The sequence below is a fragment of the Globicephala melas genome, chromosome 1 (genome assembly GCF_963455315.2).
Source record: "Globicephala melas chromosome 1, mGloMel1.2, whole genome shotgun sequence".
Taxonomy (NCBI): Eukaryota; Metazoa; Chordata; class Mammalia; order Artiodactyla; family Delphinidae; genus Globicephala; species Globicephala melas.
In genome coordinates this window covers 167017745-167037207 of record NC_083314.1, presented here as the reverse complement: position 1 = coordinate 167037207, position 19463 = coordinate 167017745, and the positions used below count along the sequence as shown (strand labels likewise).

Here is a 19463-nt window from a genome sequence, read left to right as displayed (position 1 = left end):
ACCCAGAGGAGGGAGGAGAACCCTCACTGGGGGTCATGGAAAAGCTGGGCTGGAAGTTGGGATCCTGGGTTTTAAGTCTTGCTTTTTTTTGCGCTGTGAGGAACTGTGTTTTCTGAGCCCTGTGTGTGGTCTGAAGGCCAGGGTCAGCCCTGGAGGCCCTGGAGGGTGAGGAAAGGCCTCAGCTGGGATCTCCACAGCCTGGAGCCTGACTGGGGCCATTCACTCAGAGGGGTAGGAGGCCTCTTGGGGGAAGATGGTCCATCAGCTGCCCTCTATCTGAAGGGAGAGACACAGGTCAACCCTTAGGAGTCTCCAGTCTCAAGAGGAAGACACAGCTCTAGGAACCCCAGACCTAATTGGGGTGGCACAGGCCAGGCCCCAGAGACCCTAGTCTGATAGAGGAGATAAGCCTGGCTCTTGGGGGTCTTCAGTGTGATGGGGAGACACAGGCCAGCCCTGAGGAGGCCCCATTCTGAGGAGGGAGAGACAGCCCTGTTCCCAGTAGCTCTAACAGGGGAGCGTTGGTGGGGGGCGGGAACCCTACAGTGGAGCCATGGGGCTGAGTAGCTTGAATTTGGAAGCCTTTCTGGAGGAAAAGGTCATGACAACACTCTCTCATCTGTACAGCACTCTATGGTTTACAAAGTGCTTTCCCAATAATTATCTCATTTAATCGTCATGTGACAATGGGACGAAGGTGTTACTATTCAAACAGGGACAACAACCATCATCATTCTGAACAGTGACATTTACTGAGCACCTACTGCCCAGTGTCAGGCATTGGGCTGGGCATCATCTGTAAATTAAAGGGCGCCCCGCAAGGCAATGTGGGTGAAAGTGCTTTGCAGTCCTATGACCACGGTGCACACGTATGCTCTTGCTCTGTACAGAGGCCTGACTACTTGAGGATGCAGCTGGGAAACCCTGGGCAGCAGAGAGCCTGGGTTAAGGACTGGAACTGGGAGGCAGGGTCAGGACTAGATGCCTTTTCATACTCTGAACACGTCATGCAACTTTGTGCCTCCAAGCTGTTCCCTGTGCCTGGGATGTCTTTCTGTTACCCTTTCTGTTTGGTAAGTTCCTGGTCACCCTTTATGGTCTAGCACAGGCTTCACAGTTTTTCCCTCTCCACCTCTTTGGCAGAACAATTTGCTCGCTCCCTGAGTTCCCAGGTCATCAGGTTCACCCCCCAAATAGAGAACTTAGCACACGGTGGTGTAATCACACACTTACCTGCTGTTGATGGTGTTCAAATATAGATGGGGTCAGACTAGGGGAGGCTGACTTATCACCAAGAGGCCTTCCTGGGCAATGTTTATTATTTCAGTGAATTTACCAGGGCTCAAGATCAGGCCTAGGTCTCTCAGCGGGGAGTCACATCAAACAAGCACCTGGGTCTGATTTATAAAATCAGAATGCCAGTTCAGGGAGGCGGAACTCTGAGATAAGAAGTGGGTAAGTGTGTGGGCGCTGGAGTCAGGCTGCGTGGGTTTGAATCCTGGCTCTACCCTTTCAGCTGTGTGGCCTTGGGCACATGACTTCATTTCTCTGGCCCTGTTTTCTCCTCCCCTAAATGGAGATAACAACATAGGAGCATTATGTTAAGTCAAATAATGTTTATAAAGTGTTTGGTACGGTACTGGGCACTTAAATTTTACCAATAAATTTTACCAATATTTATTGAAAAGTTCTATAATGAGAGTCAACAGTAACAGGCACAGACCATTTATTCATTCCCCAAATATTTATTGAGGTTCTACATTTGAGGCTCTGAGCTGAATGCTCGGATGAATCAGACGGTTTCTATCTTTCTTGAAGTTTATATTCCAGGGAAAGGGGATGGATATAGAACCAAAATTCTTTCTTTCTTTTTAAAAATATTTATTTATTTGGCTGTGCTGGGTCTTAGTTGCGGCATGTGAACTCTTAGTTGTGGCATGCATGTAGGATCTAGTTCCCTAACCAGGGATCGAACCCGTGCCCCCTGCATTGGGAGCACGGAGTCTTAGCCGTTGGACCACCAGGGAAGTCCCTAGAACCAAAATTTCTTAACTGTATATTTCAATTGTGGTAAGTAATTACACAGGATGAGCACAAGTTACTTTGAAAGCAAAAATCATGGAGATGGAGACTTAATCTGTATATCAAGGTCAGTAAAGACCTCACAGAGGAAGTGGCATTTGGGTTGAGACTTGATGGGTGAAAAGGAGTTGCTGGTAGAGGCCTAGGAACTAGGACAGGGCATATGAGGAAGTAAAAGTGGCCAGTGAGGAGGGAGCCTGGTGTGTGAAGGGGAGTGTGTGGGACAAGATGAGACTGGACAGGTGGGCAGGGCCCTGATGTTGCTGCTCCTCGGAGGCCATGGTTGGGAGCTTGGAATCTATCCTGAATGCAATGGCAATAGGGCTAATTTTTTTTTTTTTTTTTTGGTATGCGGGCCTCTCACTGTTGTGGCCTCTCCCGTTGCGGAGCACAGGCTCCGGACGCGCAGGCTCAGCGGCCGTGGCTCACGGGCCCAGCCACTCCGTGGCATGTGGGATCTTCCCGGACCGGGGAACGAACCCATGTCCCCCGCATCGGCAGGCAGACTCTCAACCACTGCGCCACCAGGGAAGCCCTAATAGGGCTAATTTTAAGCAAGGGAATAACAAAACCTGGCTTATCCTTAAGAGCCATTGCTCTGGCTGCTGGGTGGAGGATGGATTACAAAGTGACAAGAAAGGAGGTAAGGAGACCAGAGAGGAAGCTGTCGGAGTAGATGTCAAGCAAGAGATGATGCTGGTTTAGACTGGAGTAGTAACAGCATCTTGCTTCACACAGCAAGGTGAGGAGACAGAATCAAGGTATATTTTGGAGGGAGAGCTAACAGGACTTACTAATGGATTAGATGAGGTCAGATTTTGGCTCGTCCAAATGCATAGATGAGTGGAGGTTTGGGCTTTTGCAAATTGGTGCTTGAAGGGGCCATTTAGCTCAGTGGGGAAGACTTTGGGAGGAATTTGTGTGTGTGTGTGTGTGTGAGCATCAGTGTTGGCCATGTTGGTTTTTTAAAATAAAAATAATTCTTGAATATAATAGAATATCTATTAAGAATTCAAATTTCAGATTGTCTCATAAAGTTATAAATTTTTTATTGTGTTAAAATATACGTAACATTACACTTACCACTTTAACCATTTTTAGGTCTATAGTTCAGTGGCATTAAGTACATTTACATTGTTGTGCAACCGTCACCACCATCCATCACCAGCCATGTGAGTTCTGAGATATCTGTTAATCGACCCAAGTGGGGCTCTCCAGGAGCTCAGGAGAGGCCTGGGCCAGAGGCATCATGCAGTCACCTACAATGCCGCGGGCAACTAAGCCTGCGTGCCGCAACTACTGAGCACACATGCCACAACTAGAGAGAAGTCTGCGCACCACAAAGAAGAGCCTGCGCGCCACAACGAAAGATCCTGCATGCCTCAACAAAGATCCCGTGTACTAAGGGATCTTAGCACTAAGACCCAATGCAGCCAGCCAAATTAAAAAAAAAAAAAAAAAGAGAGATCACCTACAGACAAAGTATAGATAGAGGAAAAGAGGAGGGGATAAAGGACAGAGCCCCCAACAGTTATAAATCTGAGTAAGTCAGGACACTGAGAAAGAGTGTTAGTGAGGTGGGAAGAAAACCAGGTAAGTGTGGTGACATGGAAGCTCTATGAGTGTGCTAGGGCTGCCATAACAGACTATTACAGACTGAGTGATAAACAACAGAAATTTATTTTCTTACAGTTCTCAGGGCTGGAAGTCCAAGATCAAGGTGTTGGCAGGTTTGCTTTCTCCTGAGGCTTTTCTCTTTGGCTTGCTGATAGCTGCCTCATATGGCCTTTCCTCTGCTTGCTTATGAGTCCCTGGGGTATCTTCCTCTTCTCGTAAGGACACTAGTTATATTGGATTAGGGCCCCACCCTTACGAACTCCCTTAACCTTCATTACCTCTTTAAGTAGCCCTATCTCCAAAAGCAGTCACACTGGGAGTTAAGGTTTCAACATAGGAATTTGGGAGAAATACAGTTCTGTCCATAACAGAAGCCTAAGGAAAAAGAAAATTATTTCCAGAAGAAAGAAGGGGTCAACTGTGTCAAATGCAGGTAAGTCAAGTAAAGCAATAGTGGTCCACTGGCTTTGGCAATAAGTAGGTCATTGTAACCTTGGTCAGAGTATTAAAAAAAGACTAATTAGAGTAAACAAAAAAGAGATGGAAGGTGAGGAAGTGGAGAAACAAGCAATCTTTTCAAATTTTGCTGCGAAAGAGAACTGAAAATTGGGGTGGTAGGAGGAGAAGGTGGGGTCATAGAATAGTAAAAAAAGAAGTGACGGGCTTCCCTGGTGGTGCAGCGGTTAAGAATCCGCCTGCCAATGCTGGGGACACGGGTTTGAGCCCTGGTCCAGGAAGATTCCACATGCCACGGAGCAATTAAGCCCGTGCGCCACAACTACTGAGCCTGTGCGCCACAACTACTGAAGCCCGCGCACCACAACTACTGAAGCCCGCGCATCTAGAGCCCATGCTCTGTAACAATAGAAGCCACTGCAATGAGAAGCACATACACCTCAACGAAGAGTAGCCCCCACTCGCCACAACTAGAGAAAGCCCATGCGCAGCAACGAAGACCCAACGCAGCCAAAAGTAAATACATAAATAAATTTATTTTTAAAAAAAAGTGACATTGAATTGCGTTTATAAGTTGAAAGGGATGATCCAGAAGAAAGAAGATTGTGATGCAGGAGATTTAGAAAAGGATAATAAGAGTAGAATCCCTGAAAAGACTAAGATGATGAAATTCAATACAAAAGTAAAGTGGTTGGCCTTAGATGGCTGGGACCCGTCCCGCACATTAATTGAAGTGAACGTTGAATAAAGCACTCATCACATAATTTGCAGGGACCAGTTTAAAATGACAATGTGGAGTCTCTTGTTCAAAAATTATTGAGAATTTAAGAGGACTTCCCTGGCAGTCCAGCGGTTAAGACTCCACGCTTCCACTGCGGGGGGCAGGGGTTGGATCCCTGGCCGGGAAACTAGATCCCGCATGCCCCGGGGCCAAAAAAAAAAATTTTCAGGACTTCAGCAGAAGAGCATTAACCCAAGCACAGAGCCCTTATACGCTCGGGGACCCTTCAAATTTGTATGGAGTATGCGATGATGCCGGAGGTGGGCTGACATTCGGGCAAGTCCCTTCTCCTTTCTGGGCCTCAATTGACTCATTGACGGGTTAGAAGAGATGACTAAGAACACTTTCCACTTCACTGTTCTACAAGCTGGGAGGTCATTCCCATAGGAACAAAGTTCGTGCCTTTTTAGCTTCCAATCCCGCCGGAGTTGGGCCTAGGGCTTTCTGGAAGGCTCCATAAAAAGCGTCTGGTGACCATAGCAACTCACCCCAAACTCAGGAGCCCTCGTCTCCGCCCACAGCTTCACTGACGAGCTTTTTGATTGGCTTAGCAAGTTGACCAATGGCCGGCGAAGCGGGCTGTTTGCCTCGCGGTCAATGGCTGCAGGCCGGAAGAGAGGCGGGAAGAGAGAACTAGCAGGCGGGCCTGGGCGGCGGGGCGTGTGCGTGTTTCCGGCTCCGCTGCGGAAGGCCGAGGACTAGAGCTGCTGGACCGGACGCGACCCTAAGGACCGGAGAGCGCGGGACGCGTGTGCGGAGCTCAGATTTCGGAGCGTGGCTAGCGGCCGGCACGATGGGTGGAGAGCAGGAGGAGGATCGGTTCGACGGCATGTTGCTGGCCATGGCGCAGCAGCACGAGGGCGGCGTGCAGGAGGTAACGGCCCGTGCGGCGTTGGCTCGGCCTGGCCCACCCGGGATGCCCCAGCCACGCTCTCTCTGCCCTTCTCTGCCTTCAAGGGCCGAGATACACCGCTGGGCCTCGCGAGCTTTGGGATTCCCCCCCGCATTCTTACTGCAGTCCAGCTTCCGGCCTGGCCTCGTTGCCTCAAGTCTTGCACTCTTATCAGTCATGGGACCCCGGGGCCCCTCAGTAGTTCCTGTCTTAGCAGCTCCGGCGTCCCTGCACCCGCCCCTGAAAAGACCCAGAGTCTTGGGATCTCTCCCCGCCCCCCACGCTTTTTCTCCCACATACTTCTGGCCCCGTTTCTTTTCTGCTGGCCGCTCCCGAAGAGCATCCTTTAGGATGAACTGTTCTAGACATTGAGATTTGCATGTACCAAGACTTGGAACGAGCGGAAGAATGTGTGCGGTGTGTGGGGGTGGGGTGGTGATGTTAACACGTGGTCTTTTTAGGGCTTGAATGAGGGAATAGGAGACCTGTGTTCACAATTGTTCTACACCACCTATCAGCTTGAGACCGTTCCACGTCTCCAGGCCTCAGTTTCTTTCTTTGAGACAGAGCTACGAATCCTTATTTCCTGAACTTGTAGGAGAGCAGTCTTGAAGTGAAGGACAGTGAGGAATTCTCAGTAATCAGGCTTGAACATTCAACAAGTATCTGTTGAGTGATTGATGTGTACAAGAACATAATTCATGCGTAGTGACCAGACCCAATAACACGTAGTGCATGAAGGATAAAAACCAACTAGTCGAGATTCTAGAGTTGGTTGTTTTGAACCATGGAAAGTTCAAAAGGTAGAAAAGCCTATCAAAATCAGTCTTTATATAAAGAAACTGAAGGAACTAGCCCAAGATCATCCAAAAGGGTCCTGACCTAGAGGGGACCAGAATCCTTAGGCCAGTGTGTGCTTTCCACAGACCATTTCTGATTCTGTGTCTCTCTGGGGACAAGTTTTCATGGAGCTTTCCATTCCCATTCTCTCATTTAGGTGCCTGTGGTGACCAAGGACTCCTAAGCCCTTTGAGGTGGGAAGAGTGCTATTAATTTGGAGATGTGAAAGGCTCCCATCCCCCACCCCCCTAAATTGTTGACACAGTTGGATTTGGGAGTGAGTTCGTTTTTGAGTGAATTGAAAAAGTGTCTAGAAGCAGGAATTGAAGCCATTGAGATAAATTCTAGCATCAGATTTAGAACCACTCACTTGGGCAAATAAAAGGGCTTAGTTGGCGTGAAGGCTTCAAGGTTACTGCGCGGAGCTGAAGTGCTGGCCACGCAGGCCCTGAGGGCCTGCGGTCCCAGCAGAGTCTCCGTGGTGCACTCTATGGTGTCTGGAGGTTGTGATCCTACTGATGATGAGCAGGCCACTGGGCTGGAGAGGGAGGTCATGCTGGCTGCACGCAGGGACTAGACCCGTACAATATGCTCGCCCCAAAGGCAGCCTCAGGTACCAAGGAAGACCCTAATTTAGTCCCCTCCATCACCAATAAGCGGATAGTGGGCTGCATCTGTGAAGAAGACAACAGTGCTGTCATCTGGTTCTGGCTGCATAAAGGCGAGGCCCAGCGATGCCCTAGCTGTGGAACCCATTAGATGCTGGTGCCCCACCAGCTGGCCCACTGAGCCCCTGCACTAACTCACTCAAAATGTAATGTAAAGTTTCTTCTTTCCAATAAAGACTAGCCATTACATTGGCTTCTCCTCCAAAAAAAAAAAAAAAAGGGGGCTTAGTTATATGTGCTAATCTTAGGTCACTACTAGGTCTTTTCATTCAGCAAAAATTTTATTGAGCATGTACTCTGAGTCAGATCTGGTGCTAGGCATTGGGGATGTAGACAAAGTCATGGTTCACAGTGCCTGCTTGTGAGGAGTTCACTCTCCCGCAGAGGGTCTCTTGCTCTGGGCGAGACACTGCTAAGCACCTCACCTCCATTACCTCCTTTGGTCCTCACAGAGGATCCTCACTTATATCCCTAGAAATAGGTCCTGCTGCTGGTTCTGTTTTGTGGAGTTAAGAAACTTTCCCAAGGCCACAGAGCTAATGTGTATCAGTCTGATACCCAGACCAATGCTCTTAAATGACTTGGCTGCACTGATAACCCAGCCAGAGTTAGTTGGTCTTAACCTTCTTTGTTTTTTTTTTTGTTTGTTTTGCGGCATGCGGGCCTCTCACTGTTGTGGCCTCTCCCGTTGCGGAGCACAGGCTCCGGACGCGCAGGCTCAGCGGCCATGGCTCACGGGCCCAGCCACTCCGCGGCATGTGGGATCCTCCCGGACCGGGGCACGAACCCATGTCCCCTGCATCGGCAGGCGGACTCTTCAACCACTGTGCCACCAGAGAAGCCCCTTTAACCTTCTTTGAAGTGGCTTCATTTGTTCCCCTCCTCCTAGCTCTGCCCTAGTAACTCAGCCAGTGCCACTCTGGATGGGCTTTTTATTTTGTGGAGAGGAAAGCTGGATCCCAGGTGTTTCAAGCCCTGGATGCAGAGGAGTGTCCAATATCCTCAGGCTGCTTCTAGCACCACAAAAAATGTGGAACACATATACACATGCACACAAGAAATGAGAAATCTGCCTTTCAGGTGATCTAGGTAAGGTTAGGCTAGGCTTCCTGGCAGAAGTGACTAAGTCAGGGCCTGTTTTCTCAGTGGGGAGGCTCGGGGCGAAACAGTCCAGTCCCAAGTTCCCTTCTAGACTAAGAAAGTTAGCTTCTGAGTAGGTGAGGGGCTCCCAATATGGCATCTCTACAGCTTTGGTCTTTGTCTTCTTTCAGCTCGTGAACACTTTCTTCAGCTTCCTTCGACGCAAAACAGACTTTTTCGTTGGAGGAGAAGAGGGGATGGCAGAGAAGGTGAGTGTTGGGGACCACTGTCCCTTGGGCAGCTCTGTTTCTCCAGAAGAAGAGCTTACTTGGCCTTCCTTTGGCATAATAATAACCTATAGCAGAAGTAAAATGCCAAGGGCAAAGAGTTGGGGAAGGGAAGCGAGCTGTCATTTATTGAAGCCCTTCTCCTTGCCAAGTGCTTATCTGCCCTATCCCCATGGTCCTCTAGAAGTTTGAGAGGGGCAGATGTTACTATCCCCATTTACAAGTGAGGAAATTGGTCTGAGTTATGGGAGAGCCAGGGTTGTCCAAATATTTGAGCTGAGTTATGGGAGACCCAGGATTGGAGCCAGAGTCTGTTGTAAAACTGCCTTCTGCCCCTGACACCATGCTTTTTGGTTCCTTTTCCATTGAGGTTTTATCTAATTACCTAGCTGGGAGATGAGAGTAGGCAAATGTTAGAAATTGAGCTTAGAAGACAGAGATATAGGAAAACTCAAAGCCGGCTATCCCAGTCTTCCCAGATGCTGTAAGCAAAAGTTCAAGGATTTGAGAATTGCAGGGTTTAAAAAAAATTTTTTTTTTAATTGAAATAGTTGATTTACAATCTTGTGTTAGTTTTCAGGTGTACAGAAAAGTGAGTCAGATACACACACACACATATACAGATATATATATATATATATATATATATATATATACTTTTTCAGATTCTTTTCCATTATAGGTTATTACAAGATACTGAATATAGTTCCCTGTGCTATACAGTAGGTCCGTTTTTTTTTTTTTTTTTTTTTTGAGGTACGTGGGCCTCTCACCGTTGTGGCCTCTCCCGTTGCGGAGCACAGGCTCTGGATGCGCAGGCTCAGCGGCCATGGCTCACGGGCCCAGCCGCTCCGCGGCATGTGGGATCTTCCCGGACCGGGGCACGAACCCGTGTCCCCTGCATCGGCAGGCGGACTCTCAACCACTGCGCCACCAGGGAAGCCCCAGGTCCTTGTTTTTTATCTGTTTTATATACAGCAGTGTGTTAATCCCAAACTCCTGGATTATCCCTCTTCCCCTTTCCCCTTTGGTAACCATAAGTTTATTTTCTGTGTCCGTGAGTCTATTTCTGTTTTGTAAATAAATTCATTTGTATCACTTTTTAAGATTCCACATATGAGTGATATCATATGATATTTATCTTTCTCTGACTAACTTCAGTTAGTGTGATAATCTCTAGGTCCATCCATGGTGTTGCAAATGGCATTATTTCATTCTTTTTTATGGCTGAGTAATATTCCTGTGTGTGTGTGTGTGTCTGTGTGTGTGTGTGTGTCTGTGTGTGTGTGTGTGTGTGTGTGTGTCTGTGTCTGTGTGTGTACACCACATCTTCTTTATCCATTCCTCTGTTGAGGGACATTTAGCTTGCTTCCATGTCTTGGCTATTGTAAACAGTTCTGCAGTGAACATTGGGGTGCTTGTATCCTTGAAGACCATGTTTTTCTCTGGATATATGCCCAGGAGTGGGATTGTAGGATCATATGGTAGCTCTATTTTTAGTTTTTTAAGGAACCTCCATACTGTTCTCCATAGTGGCTGTATCAATTTGCATTTCCACCAGCAGTGTAGGAGGGTTCCCTTTTCTCCACACCCTCTCCAGCATTTATTATTTGTAGACATTTTGATGATGGCCATCCTGACTGATGTGAGGTGATTCCTGAGAATTGTGTTTTGTGGTATGGGTTCTGATACCTTGAACATCTTCTAATTCCTTAGGTTGTGATTATGTTTTTGAAGATTGGTGAATGATGTCACCTCACTGAACCGTGATTTTTATAACCTTGATATTTGTTTTCACTTAAATTTAAGAGACATAATAACAAGAAGGAGATATTTTGCAAACTGCTTTCTGTGGCTTCAGGGTTCTAACAAGCTGAAATGCTTGATAATGTGTCTTGATGGTCTGAGGCTACTCTGTTATAGACACTTTGGCCTGGTGTAGGAGTCCTGGGTTCTTGGTCTAGCTGTGTGGCCTGGTTGATTTGCCACCAATTCTCTGGTCCTTTTAATCTTCACATCTGTAAAATGGAAGAAGGAGGACTCACTGACCTGTAGGGCCCTTTGTGGCTCAAATACTCTTTCTGTATTAGCACTAGCACCTCCCATTTTTCTGTGGGCCACGACCTTGTAATATGTGCATTCATTCATTTGTAAACTAATGTTTATTGAGCACTAAACACTTTGCCTGTGTTAGCCACTATGACAGAGCCTTCAGGATTATAGAGGTGAATACAGACAGTGGTCTTTGATTTCATGGATCTCACAGTGTAGCCCCCTTACAAACCGCCCCCCCCCCAAAAAAAAGACAATGAAGAAGTGATGGGTGTTAGGGCGGAAGTCCTGGGAGCATAAAATGGGGACTAACCTAGGTTGGGGGCTCAAGGAAGACTTGATGAGAAAGAGGTGCCTGAGGTGTGAAGGATGAGTAAGATAGCAGGCAGAAGGGAGAGAGATGAATAATATTGAGAAGTGGTGTCTCAGGTGTCACGGGATGATGGTGTCACTGCTGTGTACTGGATGTCTGCTGGTCCCTCTTAGACCTCGTTATGCTCCTTGGCTCTTTGTTCCCTTAGAGTCAGCTCTTTCCCAGGAGGTTGGTCCAACTCTCAGGCAGGCAGAAATCTGTCTAGCCTTCCTGCCTGGTCTCCATTTGTAACACCAGTAACTTCTTTGTATTGGGGACCTACTGTGCCCCAGGCCACCAGATGCATCGTTTCCAAGTGCGTTGGTTAAGAACATGTTCTCTGGAGCTATAGGCAGATGTGAATGGATCCTGGTCTCCCCCTCTTCCTGCTTGACAGCTGTGTGGTGTTGGGTGAATCACTTTCTGAGCCTCATTTTTCTTCCCTGGAAGAGGGGATAATCTTTCCCTCACAGGGCTGTTTTAAGGATAAAAAGAGGTCATATAGTGTGGCTGGCACATGAGGATAGAAGTTCACAGACCCTTTTTTTGGACCTCTTGGGACCAGATGTGTTTTGGCATTTAGAATTCATTGGATTTTAGGAGGCAATACAGTGCATATGTTGTACATTACGTACAGTACCCCAGTGCAGGGGTTGGAGCAGCATCATGTAATGAAACATTAATATTTCTACAGAGAAATGTGTATCAATATTTGTACCAAGTGGGAGATATGACTCCCACTGTAAATGACTGTAAATACCTTCATGCTACAAACTTAGAGAAATACAAAAATACTTTTAGTTTTTATAGCTTTGGGGCTAGGCATTATGGATTCGGATAAAGCCATAATGATCTAATCAGTATGTTATTGACATAGGAAGAGACGAATGGACTAGTGAAGCAGAATAGAGAATCCAGAAAAAGTCTAGCACGTATGAGGATTTAAGATGTGTCCCATAAGGTAGGTAATTCAGTTCAGTAGGCAAAGGACGATTTAATAATTCATGATGCTACAACTGGCTACTGGTAAAAAAGCAAAACGTGTACCATACTGTACCATCTGTTTTACTCATATCTAAAAATAAATTGCAGATCAAGAAGAGCTTAGTAAGGAAAGCTGGGAAACTATGTATAACCTTGTGTGGAGGAGACCTTGCAAGGATAGAAACCTGGAAACTACAGAATAAAAGGTAGCTGTTTGCTTCTTCAAACATAGAACACATGTGTGGCAAAAGAGACGTAATGACATACGAAGTCAGTTGAAAAACAATAGATCTGGAAAAGATGCATTGCAGAGGACATAAATTTAATAGCCAACTTAATATGCAGGTACTCTTGTAAATTGACAAGAAAAGGATAAACAGAAAAACGGGCAGTTCCATGAAGAACATGTGAAAAGATGCTTAAATTCAGTAGTAATCAAGGAAATGTAGGAGAAAGGAACAGTGAGATGCCCTTTTTTTTCTGGTCAAACTGACAAAAATATTTTTTTAAAAATTGCTTACAGGGATGTGGAAAAAAGGGTACTCTTCAGACATTGCTGGTAAAAGTGAATTATCATAGCTGTTTAAAAACTTTTTATTATAAAAGATGCTCAACATCACTAATCATTAGAGAAAGTCAAATGAAAATCACAAACGAGATGTCGTCACCTCACACCCATTAGGATGGCTTCTATCAAAACCCCAGAAAACACCAAGTGTTGGCAAGGATGTGGAGAAATTGGAACTCTGGTGCACTGTTGGTGGGAATGTAAAATGGTGCAGCTGCTGTGGAAAACTGTATGGCGGTTCCTCAAAAAATTAAAAATAGGGCTTCCTTGGTGGCGCAGTGGTTGAGAGTCCGCCTGCTGATGCAGGGGACGCGGGTTCGTGCCCCAGTCCGGGAGGATCCCACATGCCGCGGAGCAGCTGGGCCCGTGGACCGTGGCTGCTGGGCCTGTGCATCTGGAGCCTGTGCTCCGCGGCGGGAGAGGCCACAGCAGTGAGAGGCCCGCGTACAGCCAAAAAAAAAAAAAAAAATTAAAAATAGAACTATCATATGATCCAGCAATCCCACTTCTGGGTGTATACCCCCCCAGATTGAGAGCAGGGTCTTGAAGAGAGATTTGTACACCCATAGCAACACTGTTCATGATAGCCAAGAAGTGGAAGCAACCCAAGCGGTCATTGATGGATGAATAAACAAAATGTCATACATACACATAATATTATTCAGCCTTTTAAAGGAAGACAGATAAGAGCACATATTGAATGATTCCATTTATATGAAGTTCTAGAACAGGAGTGTGTCTTCTCCCTCAGATGTGTCCCCCCGCCCTATGGTCAGGTTCAGGACCTCATGCCTTTGGGTTTAGCTTAAATTTCCCTCTGGGGTCTCCCGGCCAGGCTGGTGGGAACCACCCTTTGCTCCCCTATCGCCCAGCCTAGGTCAGGGAGCGCTGTGTTCAGGTATGCCCACTTAGCAGTCTGGGGCTGTCTTTTAGAACTGGCCCAACCCTCCTTACCGCTTCCCCACTCTGCTGGTCTGTGGTTCCCAAAGATGTGTCCAGTGACAGAAGCTTGGCTCTGACAGCCTGCCAGTTGGTACTCCTGCGTAGGCTACGTGCTCCCAGCGATCTCTACCTGGGGCTGGGCCTGGGTAAAGCTGGTGGGAGGAGACTGGGAGGAGGGGGTCAGAGGCTGCTGTGATTGGCCTTGACTGTGCCTGGTGGTTCAGCTCTGCCCTCATCTAACCTCCAGGAGCTAGGAAAGAACAGGACGGAATGGGACGTAACATGATTCACTGGAGCTGGAAGAGGGGATGGCTCCACTCCTGCCTCCCCTTGGCCACTCATTGGCAGATGGCTGGAGTTCAAGGTCCTGATTAGGGACTTGGGACCAAGGCCCTGTGGTGGAACAGCCTCTGCTGGCGTAATTGTGCCATGACTGAGCCCTTCTGTTGAAGCAGAATGGCCTTCAGGTGGCTCATTTCTTTCTTACACCTCATTTTGTTAACCCATTTGGTTTGGGCGTTCTTTTGGTACCGTTTAACCTTGAAGAGTGTGGAGCTACTGCAGTGTGGTGTGAGGTTGGAGGTTTGAGGGTAAGAGGAGGGACTGGCCTCAAATGGATGAGAGGCCACAGGGCATTTGGCAGAACCCAGATCTGGGAGCCCGTGGCTGACTCCAGTGACCCTGAGCCCCACGTGATTCCCCTCAGCTCTTGCAGATCCCTTTCTCCCTCCAGCTATGGCTCAGAGATTCTTGAAAGATGGTTTGTTGACCGCTGATCGTGTGGGGGGTGCCCTATGAGGCCTCCTCCAGGTGTGTGGGTTGACACAGAGTTGGGTTTCCTAAGTTGGGTAAATTCCTGAGCCTGCCAGAGGTGAAGAGGTGAAATTCAAGAGACACTTGAGCTGGTCCTGGAGGATGAGTAGGAGTTTGCCAGGCAACCTGGGAATTGGGGCAAGGATACTATAGGCAAAGAATAGCTATGTAAGACTGCTTTTAGAAATAATAAGATAGAAGCACAGAGAGATGACCTCAGGGTCACACAGGTAGGAGTAGACCAGGATCTCAAATGTAGGTGTGACTCTCACGTATGCACGAGAATTGGCCAGGAGGGCTTGTTAAAAATACAGATTGCTGGGTCATATCCCCAGAATTTCTGATGCAGTAGGTCTAGAGTGGGGCCTGAGACTTAGCATTTCTAACAAATTCTGGGTGACGCTGTTGCTGTGGGTCAGGGGAGCACACTCTGAGAGCAGCTGGTGTAAAACATGAGGTAGAACCATTTCTCCCATTGTATTTTCATAGCAGAGAAGGTGCTTCTCCCCACCTTCCACCAGCTGACACTGAGTTAGCCTCAGCCAGGTGACACATGTCATGAGAGCTGATGAAACTGGGGCTTAGAAAGTGTCAAAGTTGTTTACTTGTTCAAGGCCACAGAGCCAGACAGGTGGCAACAGTATTGGGGTTGCTGTTGGGCAACAGGAGGAGCCGCTAGCAGGATGTGCGTTGGAAGCATCCTGGGAAGGTTTCATGGGAGAGGTAGGATTTGAAATGGATAGCTTGCAGGCTGAGGAGAGGAGGAGACTACCTTTTCCCTTAAGAAAGGTCTCTGGCCTGAGAGCTGGGGAAAAGCTTCTCAGAGGGGCTGAGGCTGGAGCTCTGCTTCTAACAGCTTCACTCCACAATGAAGGACTTTTCAGAGCACTTATCGTTTGGTCTGCACAACATCCCTGTGAGGTAGGGACTCATCCTTGCTGATAAGGAATCTGAAGCTCTTAACAGGTTAAGTAATTTGCCAAAAATACAACAGCTAGTGCGTGACAAAGCCTGGATCAGAATGCAGGCTGTCCAGCTTCAGTGTTGGGTCTTAGTCCCTGGACTGCCTTGTTTTTTTTAAAGTGGTCGCTGTTTGTTGAAGCAGATTCTTTGCAGGTATTCTTACTACAACTCAATGATATAGGTGTGTATTAAATCCCATTTTGTAGATGTGGAAACTGAGGTTCTGAGTGCAGTGCCTTGCCCAGGCACTTAGCAAGTAGAGATAGGACTGGCCTCACGTCTTGGGACATGTCCCGTCCCCTGATGCCTCATTGCCTTCTCTTCCTTCCTCAGCTTATCACACAGACCTTCAACCACCACAACCAGCTGGCACAGAAGGCCAGGCGGGAGAAGAGAGCTCAGCAGGAGACTGAGCGGCGGGAGAAAGCGGAGCGGGCAGCCAGGCTGGCCAAGGAGGCCAAGTCAGAGACCTCTGGGCCCCAGATCAAGGAACTGACTGATGAGGAGGCCGAGAGGCTGCAGCTGGAAATTGACCAAGTAGGAGTGGGCTTCTCTCCCCTGCCCCCCTGATCCCCATTGGCACTAGAAGTGGGTGCCCTCTTGCCAAATGTTTTGCCCTTTGCCACAGAAAAAGGATGCAGAGAGTCATGAAGCCCAGCTCAAGAACGGCAGTCTCGGCTCACCAGGGAAGCAGGTGAGATGGACTAGGGCTGCTCAGGACTAGCAGGGGGCTTGGGAACTTCCGGGGACTCTTCAGCCTTTCCGTTTCTCTGGAAAGCCTTCCCCTTCCCCACCCCACCCCTCCTTAGCTTTGGGAATCCTCCCCATACTTCAAGATTCCACACTGGACCAAAGTGGGTTAAAAAAAAAAAAACCCACTGGCTTTAAGCCTTGGCAGGAAAGCCCAAGAGCCAGGGAGGGCAGTGCCTGTACAGGCACCATTTGGGTGGGCTTGGGTCTGTGGGCCCAGCCTGGCCCTTCATGGTGGATTACTCTGACACACCTGGGGCATGTTCCCCTCAGGGCTCCTCCCATTGACTTGAGTCCAGCTTCCCAGATAATCCTTGGGGCACTCATTTGGCTTTGCAGAAGTTCTGGTCTGAGACTAGGGTCTCAACCCTAGAGACACAGAAAAAAGTTGATCATTTGTCAGCCTGGTTTTATTTTAGAACAGCCCTGCTGATGGCCACCTCATGACCTGTTCTGTGCTGGGCTTTCTTCCTAAGTCTTTTGGCTTGAACTGCCAGCTGGGTGGGTCCCGTGGGTCCATCTCTGACTGTCACCGTCCCCCAGCTGTCACACGGTCTAGCAGTCTGAGCTCAGGCAGAGATCAGAACAGGTTTTACCTCTGGCTCCTAGTGGGCCGTGGACTGGGCAGGGACCAGGTCTGTACTGTTCTGTGGCTGTATGCCCAGTGCCAGCCCTGGGCCTGGCCCAGTGGGGTTCAGTCTAGGTCTGTCAAGTAAGTAGCTGAGCACCCCATCTGTGAGCAGGAGGCTGAGGAGGCTGAGGAGGAGGAGGACGAGAAGGACAAAGGGAAGCTGAAGCCCAATTTCGGCAATGGGGCGGACCTGCCCAGTTACCGCTGGACCCAGACCCTGTCGGAGCTGGACGTGAGTGCAGGGGCTGGGGCTGAGGTGAGGGAGCCAGCCCGGGGCCCCTCCTGACTGCTCCTGCCCCGTGCAGCTGGCAGTGCCCTTCCCCGTGAACTTCCGGCTGAAGGGGAAGGACGTGGTGGTGGACATCCAGCGGAGGCGCCTCCGGGTGGGGCTCAAGGGGCAGCCGGCGATCGTGGACGGGGAGCTTTACAACGAGGTGAAGGTGGAGGAGAGCTCGTGGCTCATCGAGGACGGCAAGGTGGTGACGGTGCATCTGGAGAAGGTGCGAGAAGCCCCGTCTCCTGGCCTGTGTTGTGACTTAGGGAGGGGGGCTGCTCATGAACTCGGAGACCGTGCTGGGGGCCTGATGGACATACCTTTTTTAATCCCCACAACGAGACTTTTAAAGTAGGTCTGTCTAGTTTTAGAGTCAGGAAAAGGGTAGCTCAGGGATTTGCCCAGGCTTTTGCTTCTAGGAGGAGGTGGAGTTGGGATCAGAAGTGTCCTTAGTACCAAAGCCTTTTCCTTTCCATTAGGTTTGTACATGCATTCAATTCAACAAATACTTGAACACCTACTACGTGCCAGAGACTGTTCTAAGCACTGGAGAGAGAACAGTGAACAACACGTAGAAAACTGTGCCCTGAGGAAGCCTATGTTCCCTCCCTTACACCCTCAGAGAGCTGGGATTACAGACACCAGTAAATGAATGTGGTCTCTGTAAAGTGCTAGGGGTCCAAGGAAGGCCTCCATGGTACATACCACCTGACCCCGCCTACCTGACTGGCCTTGGCTGCCTCTGTGCCCTTGCACTTCCTCCCACCTGGAATGTCCTTCCCTGCTTTTTAATGTGGTTTACTGCATGTCCTTAAAGGCCTAGCCCATCCATGTATTGCTCTGACCTCTCCCTCCATGCTGGATGAATATCTCCCTCTGTACTTTTTTTTGGGTATAAATTTATTTAATTTATTTATTATTTTTTGGCTGCGCTGGGTCTTCGTTACTGCACGTGGGCCTTCTCTAGTTGCGGCCAGTGGGGGCCACTCTTCATTGCGGTGCGCGGGCTTCTCACTGCAGTGGCTTCTCTCGTTGCGGAGCACGGGCCCTAGGCGCCCGGGCTTCAGTAGTTGTGGCGCATGGGCTTAGTTGCTCCGGGGCATGTGGATCTTCCCGGACCAGGGATCGAACCCGTGTCCCCTGCATTGGCAGGCGGATTCTTAACCACTGTGCCACCAGGGAAGTCCTCCCTCTGTACTTTATTCTTTCCGTTATCATGCTGATTTGTGACTGTCTCCGTGTCTGTCTCCCCCGGCCACTGGGGAGGGCAGAGGTCTTGTTCATTTGCACCCTAGGTCCCAGTACAGGCCTTCGCAGGTCCCCAGTGCAGGATGTGGATGGGAGAGAGTTTGGTTCTGGAAGGGTTGGGTGGTGGTTCCCAGGGCACAGAGCAAGCCACCACCCATCCCCCGGTGGTCCTCTTCTTCCTCTCAGATCAACAAGATGGAGTGGTGGAGCCGTTTGGTGTCCAGTGACCCCGAGATCAATACCAAGAAGATCAATCCTGAGAACTCCAAGGTGAGCCCTGGCCGGTTGGAGGAGCTTCGGTTGGGAGGTGAGGGGCCTAGGTGGCCCCAGAGCTTCACCCATCCCTGTCAATGCCTGCCCCCCAGCTGTCAGACCTGGACAGTGAGACCCGCAGCATGGTGGAGAAGATGATGTACGACCAGAGACAGAAGTCCATGGGGCTGCCCACCTCAGATGAGCAGAAGAAACAGGAGATTCTGAAGAAGTGAGCAACTGAGAGATGGGGGTTTGGGGAAGGTGTCTGGGGCTTGGATCTGGGTGACAGCAATGAGTGTGTACTGAGCGGAACACAGGAGCTGCCCTGCCCCTTCCAGGATGAGCCAGCCAAGTTTATGGCTTTATAGCCTTGGCTTGCCTCCCGTAATCACTTGGTGAGGTCATCTTGAGGGCAAGGCCACCTCAGGGTAGGAAGGGGTAACAGGCGGTCATTGTCACCGACAGAAAAACAGTGCCAGTGTTGGCACCTCAGCTTTCAGCCTCAGGTCCTCAAATGGGCCTTAGAGAGAGTCCTTGGGGCCTGGCTCCAAGTTGCTCAGCGTTCTGAAGAGTTTAGACCTCATGTGGGGAGCTAAGAGAAAGGGACTAATTTGGGGGAGAGGGATGGCCTGTTTCACCTTCTTCCTACTTTCCCTCCCCAGGTTCATGGATCAGCATCCAGAGATGGACTTTTCCAAGGCCAAGTTCAACTAGCCCGTGTTTGCCCCCCTGAACTCTTGGGGCTGAACTCCCAGCTACCCACCTTCCTTTCCCACCCTTCCCTGGAACTTCTGGGCCTCAGGGCTGGGGCAGGCATGGGGCTGACCCACACACAGGTCTGAGGGCATCATGGGAAAAGGGCTGGGGCCTTGGGGGTGTCTTGTTTCATTTGGCCTGCTGTTACACATTAAAACTATTTACCCAATTC

At 49.1% G+C, this 19463-nt stretch overlaps 1 protein-coding gene and 1 pseudogene across 1 annotated transcript; both read left to right on the top strand.

The window, feature by feature from the left end:
* Positions 1-5602: 5602 nt before the first annotated feature.
* On the top strand, positions 5603-19463 carry NUDC (nuclear distribution C, dynein complex regulator). Its single transcript, XM_030873250.2, has 9 exons — positions 5603-5810; positions 8608-8685; positions 15711-15914; positions 16006-16071; positions 16871-16990; positions 17064-17258; positions 18467-18550; positions 18646-18764; positions 19198-19463. Exons 1-9 carry the CDS (start codon positions 5730-5732, stop codon positions 19247-19249), a joined length of 999 nt encoding a protein of 332 aa, XP_030729110.1. The 5' UTR covers positions 5603-5729; the 3' UTR covers positions 19250-19463.
* LOC115866802 (cytochrome c oxidase subunit 5B, mitochondrial pseudogene) lies at positions 6616-7457 on the top strand (annotated as a pseudogene).

Excerpts from the sequence above, each read along its gene's own strand:
- NUDC (XM_030873250.2), top strand. The coding sequence starts at position 5,730 with ATGGGTGGAGAGCAGGAGGAGGATCGGTTCGACGGCATGTTGCTGGCC. Across the intron at positions 16,072-16,870 it reads TCGGCTCACCAGGGAAGCAG|GAGGCTGAGGAGGCTGAGGA; the intron begins GTGAGATGGACT and ends ATCTGTGAGCAG. Across the intron at positions 16,991-17,063 it reads AGACCCTGTCGGAGCTGGAC|CTGGCAGTGCCCTTCCCCGT; the intron begins GTGAGTGCAGGG and ends TGCCCCGTGCAG.